This window comes from Mercenaria mercenaria, chromosome 6, assembly GCF_021730395.1.
Source record: "Mercenaria mercenaria strain notata chromosome 6, MADL_Memer_1, whole genome shotgun sequence".
In the NCBI taxonomy this organism is placed as follows: domain Eukaryota; kingdom Metazoa; phylum Mollusca; class Bivalvia; order Venerida; family Veneridae; genus Mercenaria; species Mercenaria mercenaria.
In genome coordinates, this window is record NC_069366.1 from 43444552 (window position 1) to 43463333 (window position 18782).

The following is an 18782-nucleotide window of genomic DNA, read 5'->3' on the forward strand; positions in this document are numbered from 1 at the left end:
CAAGGTGAAGGTCGGAATGGAGAGGAAGGGGATGATGAAGAAACCATGTTAAAGGGAGATCCTGTGGACGAGTTACTTTCACAATTAAGCATCAGCAATCCAGGCTTGTATAACAGCTTGTTGAGAAATCCAGACGCACTGCAGAATGTAGCAAAGTAAATTCTTTGGTTTTCATTTTAATTTAGGCCGTAAAGGCAGTCATTATAGAGTTTATTGTACCTCTACTTTGTACAAGTGTGTTCATTTGAAAGGTTTTCTTTCTGTATCTTCCTTTGTTGGATGACTGACTGAATGGACTAGTGTAGTCTTACAAATGTAAGCCTTTTGAAAAACATAGTAACACTATGTTGAACCTTCAAAACTAGAATATATGTATTCTTCAGATATAAAGTTTCAAATGAAAATGAAAAAAAACCAAACATATGAAGCAGCATACATTAAACTATGATACTAAACTGTATGAGACTTACAGTGAACTCTATGTTGTTATATTTTCTGGTCTTTCGGATCTTGAAGAACATACAATTCTATTTTTAAAATTAATAGAATTCCATTTAAGCCAGTGCAAGGGGGCATGAGGGGTGTTAAACATTACATTACTTCTCATTTGTGATCTGAAACGTGTATACTGAAGCTAAAATGGAAAATATATTTAATTATATAGATAAATATTTATAATAAAAGTTTTTTATATAGAGAACAATATATTATACTGGTGACCGAATATTTTAGGAAATTTTTTAATATATACTTACCGTTAAACACAAAATAGAACAATTATTTTGCAATATATATGGATGTTGTTTTTTTTTTTTTTAAATATATAGCAATTTGTTGAAGTCAGAGCAAGGTCAGTTGGAAGTCAAGTTGAGACCAGAGATGGGACTTTCACAGCAAGCGATGGCAACCAGTCAGAGACCAGTTAACAGCTGTACAAGGGAAGTTACACAGACGTATGTCATTATTTGTTTTCAGCTCAAATATTTTGAAATGAGGGCTTATTTTATTGGACTGTTTAAGCAGCTCATTTTAGCTTGGCAATTTGAAGAATAGTGAGAGCTGTTCTACTAAGCCAGGCATCTGTGTTGCCATTTTGACAGCAAAAGTAGGCATTGTAACTGTCATTGGAATTACCTCTTGGTTAAAGTTTTGTATACAAGGCTATATCACAGCAGCTATTGGGGTTGAAACTTCATACAAAGCTTCCTAGTCATAAGACCTATTGAACTAAATATGTTACGTAACTCTTGATGGGATTTAATATGCATTTTGGGCCTTCTTATGCCTCTGGTGTTGAAGAAACCTCCCCCACGCCCCCCCCCCCCCCCCAAAAAAAACTATACAGCATGACGAGGTGGGCCTCCCTAGCTGAGTGGTTAAGGTCTCTGACTTCAAATCACTTGCCCCACACCAATGTGGGTTTGAGTCTCACTCAGGGTGTTAAATTTTTCATGTGAGGGAATTTGCCATATGACCTATAATTTGGTTGGTGTGACATTAACCCCCACCTCCTTCCCCCCTCCCCCCAAGAAATAAAAAGCATGACAGTGTTAGACAGTTGTGGTCATATAACTCAGTGCAAACCATTGAGTTTTTTTCATGCCTGTAATACTGTTTGATTTTTCAGGACGCAGTTGCTTACTGGAAGTTCTGTGTCTGTAGATCAACTTAGTGGACAAACTTCAAATGGAGAGAGGCATGCAGTGCCAGGACAGCAAACGACACGTCTTGGGTCAACAGCTAACTCAACTGTCAGAATGCTTCTTGCTCCTGATAGAGGGCAGCATTTATCTACCATGTCACTGCAGACAAGTCAGTCTGTTGTACAAGGTGAACCACTTACAGGTGCAGGTGCTGCGTCGTCACATGTGCCTTCCTTTGTTACACCAACTGTCAGACTTTCTTTGCAGCCGACACCTAGACATCCTGTATTGCAGAATGTTCCACCCTTCCAGCCAAGACAAATATTTGGGCAACCAGTGCCAGGACAACCTGCTCCACAAATCCCAACTGTTCGTGGTTCCCAGCAGAATGTACATAGCACTGGTTCCCAGCAGACAGGAAACAATTCCATATTTGGCCAGCAACAAAGGACAAACCAAGGTGGTGGCACTCCAGGTCAGACAATAGTCAATGCATCAGCTGGTGTGGTGGCTGCAAGCCAAGAACCAACACAATCAGTCCAGCATCCACTGTCACAAAGAAGACCATTTGAACCACAAAGAGAACAGCACACAGTTAGTCCACAAACACCAGTTTTAAATATTTCTGCATCATCAAGGCGACCAGGTTCACCTGTTGAAGTGAGTGAACAGTTGAGGTCAGATGAAACATCCAGCAGACAAGATCAGCCGCCAGCTAACCAGGTACCAACTTTTCCTCAATGCTAAGTAATGTTCTCTTATATTTTCTCATGTTATATAATTTTGTGTATTTTTGAAAAAAAATATAATCAACAAGATAAGAACTAAAATTTTGATGTTACTGAAATGAGTCTAACAAGAGCACAACCTGTAGGTGCCAAGGCTTACATTAAAGTTCTTGACATTAGATGATAAAAAAAGTTTTAAAGTTAGAACTCTGATAGTAGCCAGTAAAGGTGGACCTTTACAAAAATATACCCATTTTCTAAGTACCAAAAGAGCAGTCATTTCAATAAAAAATGCACACAAGAGTTACCGTTCTTGGCCATCTTAGTTTGCCAGATACTTTTCTTCAGCTAATGTTAGCTCTACTTGGTAGGGTTGCCTGTATGTAGGTAACACATATGTCACTTGACTATCCTGAAACTGCACAATTTTAGACAGAAATTTACTCAGAATGACTCATACAGATATACAAAATGTCCACCAATTTTACAGACACGTACTGGCACAGCAGATCCAGGTGAGGAAAGAACACAACAGCCTGGTGAAAATAGAAGACAGAAACAACCTGTTACCATATATCACAGGCATGGTAGGCAAAGTTAACAAATTGCATAAACAGTAGAGGTTACAGTGTAATTCGTGTACATGTTACCATATATCACAGGCATGGTAGGCAAAGTTAACTTACTGCATAAACAGTACAGGTTACGGTGTAATTCGTGTACATGTTACCATATATCAGAGGCATGGTAGGCAAAGTTAACTTACTGCATAAACAGTAGAGGTTACGGTGTAATTCGTGTACATGTTACCATATATCATAGGCATGGTAGGCAAAGCTAACTTACTGCATAAACAGTAGAGGTTACAGTGTAATTCGTGTACATGTTACCATATATCATAGGCATGGTAAGCAAAGTTAACTAATTGCATAAACAGTAGAGGTTACAGTGTAATTCGTGTACATGTTACCATATATCATAGGCATGGTAAGCAAAGTTAACTAATTGCATAAACAGTAGAGGTTACAGTGTAATTCGTGTACATGTTACCATATATCATAGGCATGGTAGGCAAAGTTAACTAATTGCATAAACAGTAGAGGTTACAGTGTCATTCGTGTACATGTTACCATATATCATAGGGATGGTAAGCAAAGTTAACTTACTGCATAAACAGTAGAGGTTACAGTGTCATTCGTGTACATGTTACCATATATCATAGGCATGGTAAGCAAAGTTAACTAATTGCATAAACAGTAGAGGTTACAGTGTCATTCGTGTACATGTTACCATATATCATAGGGATGGGAAGCAAAGTTAACTTACTGCATAAACAGTAGAGGTTACAGTGTAATTCGTGTACATGTTACCATATATCATAGGCATGGCAGGCAAAGTTAACTTACTGCATAAACAGTAGAGGTTACAGTGTAATTCGTGTACATGTTACCATATATCATAGGCATGGCAGGCAAAGTTAACTAATTGCATAAACAGTAGAGGTTACAGTGTAATTCGTGTACATGTTACCAGATATCATAGGCATGGTAGGCAAAGTTAACTTACTGCATAAACAGTAGAGGTTACAGTGTAATTCGTGTACATGTTACCATATATCATAGGCATGGCAGGCAAAGTTAACTAATTGCATAAACAGTAGAGGTTACAGTGTAATTCGTGTACATGTTACCATATATCATAGGCATGGTAGGCAAAGTTAACTAATTGCATAAACAGTAGAGGTTACAGTTTAATTCGTGTACATGTTACCAGATATCATAGGCATGGTAGGCAAAGTTAACTAATTGCATAAACAGTAGAGGTTACAGTGTAATTCGTGTACATGTTACCAGATATCATAGGCATGGTAGGCAAAGTTAACTAATTGCATAAACAGTAGAGGTTACAGTGTAATTCGTGTACATGTTACCAGATATCATAGGCATGGTAGGCAAAGTTAACTTACTGCATAAACAGTAGAGGTTACAGTTTAATTCGTGTACATGTTACCAGATATCACAGGCATGGTAGGCAAAGTTAACTAATTGCATAAACAGTAGAGGTTACAGTTTAATTCGTGTACATGTTACCATATATCATAGGCATGGTAGGCAAAGTTAACTAATTGCATAAACAGTAGAGGTTACAGTGTAATTTGTGTACATGTTACCAGATATCATAGGCATGGTAGGCAAAGTTAACTAATTGCATAAACAGTAGAGGTTACAGTGTAATTTGTGTACATGTTACCATATATCATAGGCATGGTAGGCAAAGTTAACTAATTGCATAAACAGTAGAGGTTACAGTGTAATTCGTGTACATGTTACCAGATATCATAGGCATGGTAGGCAAAGTTAACTAATTGCATAAACAGTAGAGGTTACAGTGTCATTTGTGTACATGTTACCATATATCATAGGCATGGTAGGCAAAGTTAACTTACTGCATAAACAGTAGAGGTTACAGTGTAATTTGTGTACATGTTAGATTTCATTCAGGATTTCAGTAAGTGTCTAGTGTGTCAGGATTTCAGAACATTACCTGTTCAGCCAGTAAAGTAGTGTATTTTAAAATGTACTTGTAAATTTAAATCAAAGTAATCTAAAGTCTTTAATTTGTAGATTTACATGTAGTGCCCCTTTCACATTAACATATATATAAAGGACCTTATTTATACTCATTTTATCTGCTTGGATACAGCTGGAGGTGGAGCTACAACAATCACCATGGATCCTGATAATGAACTTCCTCCCAACTTACAGATCGGCAATAAAAATGTCATGGTGGTCAATGATAGTGGTAGCAGGAGAAAATCAGAAAAGAAGAAACAAAAGTGTAAAAAATCTCAGCTTACAAGTACGTTATTTACTTTATTGTATACATTGTTTTAATCTTTTCTGTACTATGTTGACTGTGTAGCTGTAATGTAGCAATATGACATCATTTTTCCCTGGGTCACCTTTGTGAATTTGTCCAATAAAAGTTTGTCTGTTCAGTAACTTGATAATGTCTGCACTTGCTAGCTTTGTTGGTCATATTCACTAGACATTACATGAACTCTATTCATTTTTGGGGTCACGGAGACAAAGGTCAAGGTAAGAATGACCTGTGAATGAAAAACCTTATCTGCTCAATATCTTGAGAATGCCAGCACTCCTCAGCCTTTGTGTGGGCATTGGCACTGGACAGTAGGTGAACCCTATTTTGAGCATACACATGTAATTAATTGTCTAATATGCGGAGTCTCTGTATATTTTTCATTAATTAGACGAAAGTAAATTTGCATAATGTATAAACAGAGTTTATGTGGCTTCCATAAGTCACAAAATTCAGTGTTGGGTGTTACAGGGCATGTCCATCAGTTTAGGTCATCTTTATCTGGTCAGTAACTTTACATATAAAACTGGTATTATATATGCATGGATGGATTTTCAAATAACTTGACTGTACAAACATTCACAATATGTCTCGTGTAAGCCTCAGACAGCTAGCTCAAATGTCATTCACATGTTAATAGTGCAAGATTATCCGTGGTATAACTTTTTGATTGATGGATCTGGTTAGTTTTCATAAACATTCACCATAATAAGATGTTACAACTTGTCACCAATAACAAACTTTACGGAGCTGGATTATAATTAAAATATTTTCCCATTTCATTTTTTGTCCTGAGCAAGGAACAGTAGGAGATTGCGTACTGCCTAACAGTACTGTTTGCTGTTTTTCTGATTTAGCATGTACAGACGAGTTGTCTATGGATCATATAGACATGGTTTCCGTGGAGATTGGTAAAGACTGGAAACGACTGTGCCGGCAGTTAGATATGACTGAGGCAGATATTGAGCAGCTACAGTTTGACTACTATGCCAGTGGGCTGTATGAGGTAAGGCTGAATTTAAAATTTGGAATGGCTGTATAGCCAAGATGTCAGGGGAAATTCAACTTAACAAATATAGGTGGCACAAATGTAAGGATGGAAAACTAACTCAAAAGTCAGGGGAAAAACAACTTAACATACATGGGTAGCAAAAATGTCAGGGGGAAAAAACATTACATACATAGGATATACAAATGTCAGGGGAAAATCAACTTAACATACTTAGGCAACACAAATGTCAGGGGAAAATCAGCTTGACATACATAGGCAACACAAATGTCAGGAGGGAAAATCAACTTTACATACATACCGTAGGCAACACAAATGTCAGGAGGGAAAATCAACTTAACATACATAGGTAGCATAAATTTCAGGAGGGAAAATCAACTTAACATACATAGGTAGCATAAATGTCAGGAGGGAAAATCAACTTAACATACATAGGTAGAATAAATGTCAGGAGGGAAAATCAACTTAACATACATAGGTAGCATAAATGTCAGGTAACATAAATGTCAGGAGGGAAAATCAACTTAACATACATAGGTAGAATAAATGTCAGGAGGGAAAATCAACTTAACATACATAGGTAGCATGAATGTCAGGAGGGAAAATCAACTTAACATACATAGGTAGCATAAATGTCAGAAGGGAAAATCAACTTAACATACATAGGTAGCATAAATGACAGGAGGGAAAATCAACTTAACATACATAGGTAGAATAAATGTCAGGAGGGAAAATCAACTTAACATACATAGGTAGCACAAATGTCAGGAGGGAAAATCAACTTTACATACATAGGTAGCATAGATGTCAGGGGAAAAATCAACCTAACAGACAAAGGCAGCAAAAATGTTAGGGGAAAATCAATTAAACATACAACACAAACAGATGGCACTAATGTCAGGGGGAAAATAAACTTAACATATGTAGGCAGCACACCTGCACATTACATTTCCTCTGATTGTGTGAAAACCCCTTGAATAGATTATGAGTAATCTTTATGACAAGTTTAAGGTGTGTTAGGGGTTATAACTGACAAGTGAAACAGAGTGGAGTTATGGTACTTTTTCTTCATGTCCTCTATCCTTGTATGCAGTTCCTAACCCGTCAGCACTTACTGGATGCATGCTCTGGTATAGTAAATTCAATAAATGGGAGATAATTTAAGAAGTAAGTATGATAGAGTTATGGGTCTTGTCTACTGCACTTTCCCTTAAATGTCAACTTTCATTGTTGAAGGACTTAATAAAAATCCCTTGAACATTTTCAAAGTTATGGCCCAGGCAAGGTGTTTGGATGCAGACACACAAGATAGACAAGAGTGATTACTGTAGCACTTTAAGCAGAAGGACAAGACTCTTACTATAAATACTCAGCAAGTTAATAATATATACACTGTGTCCTTTTTCTTTGTCTCCTAGTAGTGGTACTGGCAGGTGACACACATGTTCTGTAACACTTATTTAGTATGATGTTTTGTTACTTTTAGATTTTTTCAAAATCAAATTATTTCAGTACAATTTCAGATGCACACGGTATAAAAAAGCAGATTTTCAGGACATTGTACCCATTTTGACTTTTTGTCAGTGATATCCATGCAGGTATAAAAAATTCTTCATTTATATTCATGCTCTTTGTGCTTTTTCTTTAGATAATGTACCAAGGAATTCAGCGATGGATACAGAGGAATGGGAGAGCAGCAAATATCAAAACAATAGCAGAGGCATTGTGGGAGATAGATAGGGATGATATAGCCCTTCGACTTCGTGGACAGTCACAGGAGTAACATAGTGTATCGTCAGATATGTGCACATGACAGAAATTGTATAATCTTCATATAAGCCATAAATTTTGAGTTAAAGAGTAACTAAAATACAAATTTTCATAAAATACATGATTGAACTGTGACGTCATTAATTTTGGTGGGGGACTAATTTTCGTGGGTTTTGCATTTATCAATCCATGAAGTTTTCTATTTATCTTATCTTTAAAATGTTGAAGTCGATGAATTCATGTCCCCACAAAAAGTTTAATACACATAAAGATAATTTTACAGAAATCAAAAATGCTCAACTAATGAAAATTAGTCCCTTATGATTATCTCTGACTGTACAGTACATTAATGTTTACATCAAAGAAAAATACACAGTGCTATTCATTTTCAACAGTTGTAATATTACAAGCAGAACTTTTCTTAGCTAGACTAACAGGGCTGGTAGTAACCTCAGGATGAATTGATTGACACCGTGTAAGAACATGTGCCTTAGACATTTACATCACATTTACAATATCCGGTAGTCAAAAATGATAAAGATTCCCTTATAATATAGTTATGAGATTGGACAATAAAATGTGACGCTTGTTAAATAATCATAGACCTAAAGAAAAAGAATTGCAAATTCAGCAGATGTGTTGCTACTTAGGCTCTTCAACTATTAAATGGAACTTTATGTTTTTATTTTAAAATGTATTTGCATACTATTGTATGTAATGATTTATGTATATACTGTTCCATTTAGTGAGGTGCCATAAAATGGCACTTTTTAAGTTTATGTAATACATAGAGGATATTTGTTTCAGTTTAAGACTGAAATATCTTTCACAAGAGAACACCAGATGCATAGCCACGAGTGAAAATGTAAGATATGATGTTCACGAGTGAAAGATATTTTGATGATGTAAATCAATTTTTCTTTTTATTTCCTGTTTTGACTATAAATTTACCCATGTAAAATAGTTTCTTACCAGTGAAAAATACATTTGATATTTTTCTTTGTGAAAATACCAAACATATTTCACTCTTATATTTCAATAATTCACTGAAATACTGTGAAATCATTAAATTTCGTGGGCATGAAATTTCATGGTTTTGGTCAAAACAGCAATTTCGTGGTGATATGAATTTGTGGATTCCAACTTTTCAACATAAAATGAATGGGAATTTTACTTGTTCGTTGGGATTAAATTTCGTGGATTGACTCAACCATGAAATCGATGAAAATTAGTCCCCCATGAATATTAATGATTTCACAGTACATGTAATAAAGATTTGTAACTTATTATTTATTACAGGTCAGACCTGTAATGGACATAAATTATCATTCTAAAATATATGGTATGTGTGTAAAGATCACCATGGAATGGCCAAAATGATTAAAATACATGGAAAATGTTTGAAATGAGTGTACCTAGTGGTGTTTACAGCCGGTGATCTCTGTACACTGCTGGTATTCAGCACAAGCTTAGTTTATATGATAATATTCAATGACACCAATAGTCCTTTTGTTGTAAAGTTTAGCAGGTTTCATTTTGATATGGATACATTTAAGAGAGTGGTAGATTTGAAGTTGTAAATGAGTTTTGACAAAGGTAGGGCCAAACAAATAAAATTTTGGCTATCCTGTGTAGTATTTGATACTTTCATTTACAGAAATACTTGGTTTGAATTCACATCATTTGTAAAATTGGGTTTGTGAAAAATAGGAATCTTAATCTGCAAGTTTTATCTAAATATCTTTACAATGACCAAACATTATATAGCCTTCCAGTGTAATAATACAATGATAAACTGTGAAATTGTTTTATTTCGTTGGCATAAAATTCGGTCTTTATATATCCTGACTGTTGTAAAATTGGAAGATGATGCAGCAAAACTCATCAGATACTACTATCAGTGTTTTCATGAATTTAAGAAGAGTTTAGTGAATGTTAGTTTGTATGTACGAATATGTAAATAGGCATCAAGATTTGTGATTTCCAAGTTGATAAAACTATTTTGAATCACAATTATTTCTTTCTGACATTATTTATGCAGTGTTGAAGAAGTATTAATGTAGTATGTAGCATGCCTTGAATTTATGCATGTTTTGAAGTCAGTTTCTTGAATGTAAGATTGGTTACTAGAGAAAACTGTTGAATTTGATGTTTACTGCAAATATGTACCTGTTACATGTTGCTATGAAATTGTTAAATGTGATAAAAATTATGATAATAAATACAATATAAGTTTTCTACTTTTATTTCAGTACTTGATTGATTCAAATGTACTTTTTATTTGAAGGTTATAAACCCAATTGTTTGTTTTTAGCTCACCTGAGCCAAAGGCTCATGGTGAGCTTTTGTAACCGCTCAATGTCCGTCGTCCATCAACATCTTCTAAAAAAATCTTCTCAGGCTGTCAACCAGGTCTTCTCCAAAATATAGGAAGAATATAGGAATATTTTCACAACAAATATAGGAGTTTTTGGATAGTTTTGAGGCAAAATATAGGAGTTTTCAACAACATATATTTTCATTTACTGGTACATATACTATCAACTCTTACCTGTACACTTACTGTCTTACTGTTTCTACATTAATCGATGTCTAGAATGTCTACCATTCTCTTCAACAGCATCACAATCCAGACAAGACAGAAGACTCACTTCCAAAACAGATGAGACCTTTTCTAAAAGCATTGTGCACTGTATGGCGGTTGCAGGGTTCAAAGTCAAGCAAACCCGGGTTGCCATCTGCTTTCAAACTTTCACTGACTTTTCTGTAAATGGACTTGTTGACATTCGGGCCATCAGATGAGAGACTTATCAAATTCTTCATGGGTAGGTCTACTTCAAAATCATTCCCTAATTTAAGGAAAGCTTCACTTACAATGTCAGCTGTTGCATGGCCAAAATGAAAAGCTTTCAAAAACCTCACTGACACTTCTCCCTCAATATTGCTCCAAAATCTTATCAGTATGTCCATTTGTCTATATTGCTGTGCTGTAGTAGTTTCATCAAACATAAGAACATACCCTAAATTTCCATCTATCACTTCCTTCACAATTGCTTCTGTCAAAAATGGTCTTATGGCTGCTGAAACTATGTATGATGCTTTTGTCCTTGACAAAGAAACCCGATCAGCAATATCACACTTGAACATCTTCTGAAACACTTTGTCAAGGCCATCACATGATCTGAATGAAAAATCAGCAGCTGCTACTTTAAAACACCACAACAGCTCAGATTCTGTGACTTGATGTTTCAAAGGGTGACTTGTGAATACATGTTGTATTTGCCTCTGCTCAATATCGCTTGAACCTACACTAGCTGGTTTATTAGATGCTCAAGAGGCTGTAGCAGTCACTGTTTTACCGTCACCCTTGGTCAACACTTTTTGGGCAGTGTTTTTACCAAAACAAGTATCTGAGATCTGTTTGTGTTTTGTTGATTTACAGTGCTGTTTAACCGGAGTGAAACCACTGTTGCTTACAGAAAATTGCTTACAGCATAAAATGCATTAAGCAACTTCAGTATTTCCTTTTACAGGTTTACACCATTTAAACAATTTAACACCATTGTCATCCTCTAAATCAAGCCACTTGTCATTCCAATGTGTCTTTCCTCCAGGCATTGTCTTACTATTACAAGATAGTCACACTCACAGGCTGAATGTTTTTTTCAACATCTTGGTCTTATGGCACACCTGCAAAACTTAAATTTTGAAAATATTTATCTTACCATGTCAACAGACTACATGTGCTGTTAAAAATAAAAATTGTTTTAATAGCACAAACAGTCTGCCTATGTGCCTACTTTTTTTGATGTCAGAGATCTCAGAGATTTGCCTTGTATTTCATCATTGGGGAGTATCTGAAAGAAAACATCTGAATGAGACTTTGATTTACCTGAAAGACCCATGTCCTGTTTCACTGCCTTGCAAAGTGACCATACAGATAATGAAGAAGAGCAAAACAACATTATCTTAAGGATGGTGATGCTGTGACAGAGATAGGAATTTTCCTACCTATAAAATAAAGAATCCAAAAGCAGTATCAAACCAAGATTTACTCTCTTATTCATCGGCAAGAACTTTACTAAAAAATATAGGAATATTTTTCAAAATATAGGAAAATATAGGAAATATAGGAGGTTTTTCAGAATATAGGATTTTGATCCAAAATATAGGAAAATATAGGAATATAGGAATCAGTTGACAGCCTGTCTTCTTGAAAACCACTAGACAGATTTACACCAAACTTCACAGGAATGATCCTTGGGTGGCCCCCTTTCAAAATTGTTCAAAGAATTGAATTCCACATAGAACAACCAAAAGGAAAAACTTTAAAAATCTTGTCCAAAACCGCAAGGTATAGAGCCTTGATATTTGGCATGTGACATCATCTAATGGTCCTCTATGAAAATTGTTGAAATTATGCCCCTGGGTTGAAAAGAGGCCCTGCCCCGGGGGTCCCAAGTTTAACATAGACTTATATAGGAAAAAAACATTAAAAATCTTCTTGTCTGAAACCATAAGACCTACATGTAGGCCTTTGATATTTGGTATGTAGCATTGCCTTGTGGTCCTCTACCAAGATTGTTCAAATTATTACCCTGGGGTGAAAAGAGGCCTTGCCCTGCAGGTCCAAAGTTTTACATATACTTATATAGGAAAACACTTTAAAAGGCTTCTTGTCTGAAACTGCAAGGCCTAGGCCTTTGATATTTAGTATGTTGCATGGCCTAGTGGTCCTCTACCAAGATTATTCAAATTACGCCTTTGAGTTGAAAAGAGGCCCCACCCAGGGGGTCCCAAGTTTTACATAGACATATATAGGAAAAATCTTTAAAAATCTTCTTGTCTGAAAGTTCAAGGCCTAGGCCTTTGATATTTGCTATGTAGTATTGTGTAGCGGACCTCTAACAAGATTGTTCAAATTATGCCCCCCGGGGGTCACTTGTTATATGAGTTATATAGGAAAAAATACTTAAAAAATCAGATCATATTTCCTAGACTGTTTAATTATAATTATCTGATGACCCCAAGTGATTAGGGGTCACCTAACTGTGACCTTGACCTACTGACTTACTTTCTTGTTTTTTTAAGATACAGCGACATGTACAGTTCTGCACACCAATCTTAAAACTTTCAGTGACTGCTGATCTACTTTCTTAATATTTTAGCATCAGTTTGACATTTGAAACATGTTCACACAACTGGGAAAAGATTTCAATGCTTGCTTACATTTGACTTTCTTACCTGATCTCATACGCTTGTCAATGTAGCTCACATTACTCAGGTGAGCGTTCCAGGGTCATCATGACCCTCTTGTTTACAAAACTGCCTTTAAATTTTGTCTTCCAAAAAATATAAAATTCTATCTTCTGTATTGTATACCAATCACTCAGGAAACATAGAAGACATAACTCCCTTAGCCATCCTTGCAAATATAAGCTAGCACTTTCCCAGTGAAGTAAATCATGCCACTTACTGTCATTCACAATTCAAAACAAGATGTTAATATGTTTATTCTGTCAAAGTGACATAATAATAGTTCAACAACAACATTGGTAATTGATAATTTCATAGAAAACCACAGATCCTTAATTTTGTATAGCTATTCTTTTTCATATTAGACATAAATAATTCTATACATGCCCATAAATTTACTTGTCATAACAGTTCAAGCATTAGCTGCACATATTTGCTCACCCGTTAAAAACTTTAAAAGGTTAAATCACTAAATTAAACTGCCTATTTCCTGACTGCCATTTAATCAGTTAGATGTTTTTAATCCCTAACTGTGAACTCAACTTTCTGTTAAACTCTAAAATTTACAAGGCAGCATGAGCCTTTTTGTAGCACTGTAACACACCCAAATCTCAAATTTAAATATCACAAAATGCCATTTCTATTTTACAAATCCTTTACACTGTCATGTGTCAATTTCTGTAGGTTTTTCAAATGTTCTTGCATCCTGAGGTACAAGGTTTGGAATCCCATTTTTGATTGGATAAGCCACTCCTATACTTTCACTCACCAGCTCATTGTTGGCCTTGTCATACCTGAAATTAATGAAATTCCTAATGTTCTTGTCTATTGATCTGACATCCAAAGGTGATGATTCTTTAAAACAAATTTGTATGTTAATATCTGAAGTATAGTTCTTGATTTATCATTTATCCACACTGTTATTAGATCTCCAGAAAATTTTAATACACTTCAGATGGTAAATTGTGACGATGTGTGGACTAAACCAATCTAGGATTTATTAAACTAGAACTATCACAGGAGTGACAAATAATACCCCCATAATACGGCCTTGTCACAAAAGTATGGCAAATTTTAAGTTGGAAAGGGGCCATAACTACGTCAAAAAATTGGTAGTTTATAGCTAAAGTCTAACTTGACCTGTATTTTATCATTTATTTTATGATGTTACACCTGTGTACCAAAAATTATTTCCGTCATTTCTATGACTGAAAAATTGTTGAAAAAAGACGTTAAACCCGAACACACACACACACACGCACACACACCAAAAATTATTTAAATCTGCCAAGCCTTTTACGAGTTATTGTCTGGAAACCAAGAAAACCAACGGACCGACAGACAGGCCGACAGACCAACAAGCTCACTCCTATATACAACCTCAAACTTCGTCTGTGGGGGGTATAATAAAATAGTCATTGTATTTAATTCAACACAACTGTTTCCCGTCAATAGCCAGTCAAGTCAACACAAGTGATCTCATAAAATAATCCTTACATTGTATAAGCATTAAACCGAAAGGGTCTGCTGAAGCAATCCAAGACTGCAGTTTATACTTTCTTAAATGTTGCATACTGGAAATTTTCTGTTCCCGATACAATATCTGAAGAAATGAGTAAAAACTCGTAACATACCTACAACAACGACGACTATACCCTCTATCCTACTGAATGGAAGAAAAAAAATCTTACCTTAATGGTTGCTTTGAGAGAGGGCATACAAGTACTTGAAGCAGACGTTCATCAAACTGTTGACTGTTGGTATTATCACTGGACTGGTCAGTCTGGGAACAGAATAACTTCTGCTTTTGCACAAATAAAGTTGCACCTGGCTGTTGAAATAAGCATTGTGTCTTCGTTGACTGCCGGAGTCTCGAGTTCCTGACAAGTGAAGCTGTAGAATACAACATAATCATGGTTATCCTTTCATTTAATTTAACCTGACAAACAAGTAAAAAGGTTGGTAAAGTATTACATTTCTTCCCACTTTGTGACATTCAATAGTTTAAATAAATCAATTTACTGACTAATAAACTCTGAACACACAAACTCATTCAAACTGGAACCTCAGAAACCCAAACGGGAACCCCTGAAACCCAAACTGAAACTCCTCCAAACTGAAACACCTGAAACCCATCCAAAGTAGAGCCCCTGAAACCCTGGAATCCAAACTGGAACTCCTGAAACCCTCCAAACTGGAACTCCTGAAACCCATCCAAACTAGAGTCCCTCAAACCTATCCAAACTGGATCCCCTGAAACCCAAATAGGAACCCCTGAAACTCATCCAAAATGGAGCCCCAAAACACTTCCACACTGGAGCCCTTGAAACCCAACCAAACCGGAACCCCTGAAACCAATCCAAACTGGAGCCCCTGAAACCCATCCAAACTGGAACTCCTGAAACCCATCAAAACTGGAGTCTCTGAAATCCCTCTATACTGAAACTCCTGAAACCCATCTAAACTGGAGTCTCTGAAACCCATCCAAACTGAAATCCTGAAACCCCTCCAAACTGGAACTCCTGGAACCAGTTCAAACTGGAGCTCCTGAAACAACCAATCCAAACTGAAATCCTGAAACCCCTCCGAACTGGAACTCCTGAAACCCATCCAAACTGCTGCCTTTGAAACCCCTTCAAACTGGAGCCCCTGAAACCCATTCAAACCAAAACTCCTGAAACCCCTCCAAACTGGAACTCCTGAAACATGTCTAGACTAGAACTCGTGAAACCCTTTCAAACTCAAACTCCTGAAATCCCTCCAAACCAAAGTCCATGAAACCTGTCCAAAACCAACCCCTTGAAGCCCCACACAACCGGAGCCCCTGAAATCCTGACCAACTGGAGCCCCTGGAACACCTCCAAACAAGAACTTCTGAAACCCCTCTAAACCACAACTTCTTAAACCCCTTCAAATTGAAACCCCTCCAAACCAGAACTTTTGAAACCCTACAATGCGGAACCCCTGAGACCCCTCCAAACCAGAACCTTGAAACCCCCTCCAAAACCTGTCCAAACAGACCCCTTGAAGTCCCTCACAACTGGAGCCTCTGAAATTCCTCCCAGCTAGAGCCCTTGAAACACCTCCAAACAAGAACCCTTGAAACCCCTCCAATGCAGAACCTCTGAAACCCCTCTAAACTAGAACCCTTGAAACCCCTCCAATGCAGAACCCCTGAAACCCCTCCAAACAAGAACTCTTGAAACCACTCCAAACTGAAACCCCTCCAACCAGAACCCTGAAACCCTCCAAACCAGAACCCTGAAACCCCCTCAAAACCAAAGGCCATGAAACCTGTCCAAAACAGACCACATGAAGCCCCTCACAACTGCAGCCCCTGAAATCCCTCCCAGCTGGAGCCCTTGGAAACACCTTCAAACAGGAACTCCTGAAACCCTTCTAAACCACAACTCCTCAAACCCCTTTAAACTGTAACCCATCCAGAAAAAAAACCCTGAAACCCCTACAATGCAGAACCCCTGAGACCACTCCAAACCAGAACTCCTGGTACATGCTGTGTACTTCTGTGGCGTACATGCTGTGTACTTCTGCGGCGTACATGCTGTGTACTCCTGGCCCGAGTCCTGCGGCGTACATGCTGTGTACCTTGTGGCGAAACTGCTGTGATAATGTAAATTCCTTACCCCACCAACTTTCGTACGCAAATGCTGATCATTTGGACAGAAAAAAAACAGAAAAAAGATAATTGACATGCATCAATAAGTATTTACCCTTACCAAAATAATGTAGATTGATGTTATCAAATAAATTAGTATGCTTTTCTTCATCCACTTTTCAATGAAATAAATCAATTTTTGTAGCATGTAATTTGGTAAACATTTGAAGAAAATGGCGTAACTGCATCAAGGGGAAACAACTTTAATGCAACTAAATATAAGTGTTATGATTTATTATAGACGATGTGTGCCTAGTATGTATTTATTTTGATTAAAATTCATCTGAGAACAATCTAGGACTGGAATTATATAAGCATTTATACACTTTTACCGTTTTACGTCTGTAAAAAGTAGCGCAACAAAAAATTTTGGATTGATTTTTTCCAATGGGGCGAGCGCAATTAGCCAAAAACGTTCTGAAAATATACGAGCGGCAAATACGATGAACAACTTTTTAATTTGGTGAGGCCTTAATGAGTTAACATAATGAGCATTAAAGCCTTTATAAAACATGATAGAATGGTGTTTTGCTTAAGAGTATTCAAATAACAGTGAGAGCTATTAATTCTTCTCATTCGGGCGCTGTTGAGGCATTATCTTGGTAATTATTTCATGTATTACAAAATGTAATGCAACGAAGTTCAAATAAGGCTTTTCAATTATCCAAGTTAGAAAGCTCCAGGGTTAATTCAAAATGAAAAAGAATATATTTTTACACTGCATGCAAGGTGCAGCTCAGAAATCACGAAGATGTAAGCTTCACAAATGAACATTGCAGATAGTTTGGCAAATTTTCATTGTTCAAAATACCGGTAATCTGAACTATTCATAATTCTATGCTATTAAGATAAAAGTTACTCAAAAATCAAGTTCTTGCTTCCAAAACAAAAAAAAATGTACAAATCCTTCCTGCACGAAGTGTACTTCAGACTTTTACCTAAAAAAATTCAAAGTATAAACACCAAAAGAAAATGAACAAGTCCCTCCCGCGTATATGAAGTTTACTTCAGACTTTAACTTATAATAAAAAACTAAGTATAAATGCCAAAAGAAATTGTACAAGTCTTTCCCGCGTATATGAAGTGTACTGCACAAATTTCAAAGTATCTGCGGTGTACATGCAGTGTACTATTTTCTTGTACAAGTCCCTCCTGCATACATGCAGTGTACTCCTTAAATTTTCTGAGTCTGTGCTGCGTACTTGAAGTGTACTAGTGACCTCCTGCGTACATGCTGTGTACTCGTCGAAATAGTATGCGGCATGTACGCGGCATGCGGTGTATGTAAAATGCACTCCTCTGGCGTACTACTGTGTTCGCGGCATATACACAGCAAATACGCAGCATGTACGCCGCAGAGGCTTGCTTCTGTAAGGGAATATGAATATGTTATCTAAAATATTTAGAAATCGTTACATTTTATACATCGAACACATAGATTTACTTTCTTTTTAATACATGAAACATCATGCTAACGTATTAATCTATGTACAGAAAAGAGATATTTACGCACAAGAAACTGTCTGTAAATAAAATAAATATTCAAGAATATGAATATGTTATCTAAAATATTTAGAAAGGTTATATACTTCCTCTATACGCGCTTTCTTTCACATATTATGAACATTAGAATATGAGCTTTTGATTCTAAAATATTTTCAAAATTCTAAACCACTCACGTTTTTCGATTTTCATCGTAAAAGGTAGTAAAAACAGCAAATTCCCATGTATTCCCATAACATAAAGTTTGTCAGTAATTAAGTTTTGAAGCCTTCATAAGAAATATAGCATTTTTTTTATGCACCCTTTTCATAATTAAT

The 18782-nt window shown here is 36.3% G+C and overlaps 3 protein-coding genes across 5 annotated transcripts in view; 1 reads left to right on the forward strand and 2 right to left on the reverse strand.

The window, feature by feature from the left end:
* The window catches only part of LOC123550543 (nudC domain-containing protein 1-like), a 112561-nt gene that overhangs the window by 41794 nt on the left and 51985 nt on the right, over nt 1–18782 (reverse strand). The gene's annotated exons all lie outside the window — the stretch shown is intronic.
* Nucleotides 5080–8402, forward strand: LOC128557696 (receptor-interacting serine/threonine-protein kinase 1-like). The gene is made up of 3 exons (XM_053545676.1): nt 5080–5230; nt 6109–6257; nt 7909–8402. The coding sequence occupies exons 1-3, from the start codon at nt 5101–5103 to the stop codon at nt 8041–8043; spliced, it is 414 nt and encodes a 137-aa protein (XP_053401651.1). The 5' UTR covers nt 5080–5100; the 3' UTR covers nt 8044–8402.
* Nucleotides 13745–15216, reverse strand: LOC128557695 (UPF0434 protein Rpic_2808-like). The gene is made up of 2 exons (XM_053545675.1): nt 14978–15216; nt 13745–14080 (listed from the first exon to the last, which is right to left on the reverse strand). Exons 1-2 carry the CDS (start codon nt 15199–15201, stop codon nt 13951–13953), a joined length of 354 nt encoding a protein of 117 aa, XP_053401650.1. The 5' UTR covers nt 15202–15216; the 3' UTR covers nt 13745–13950.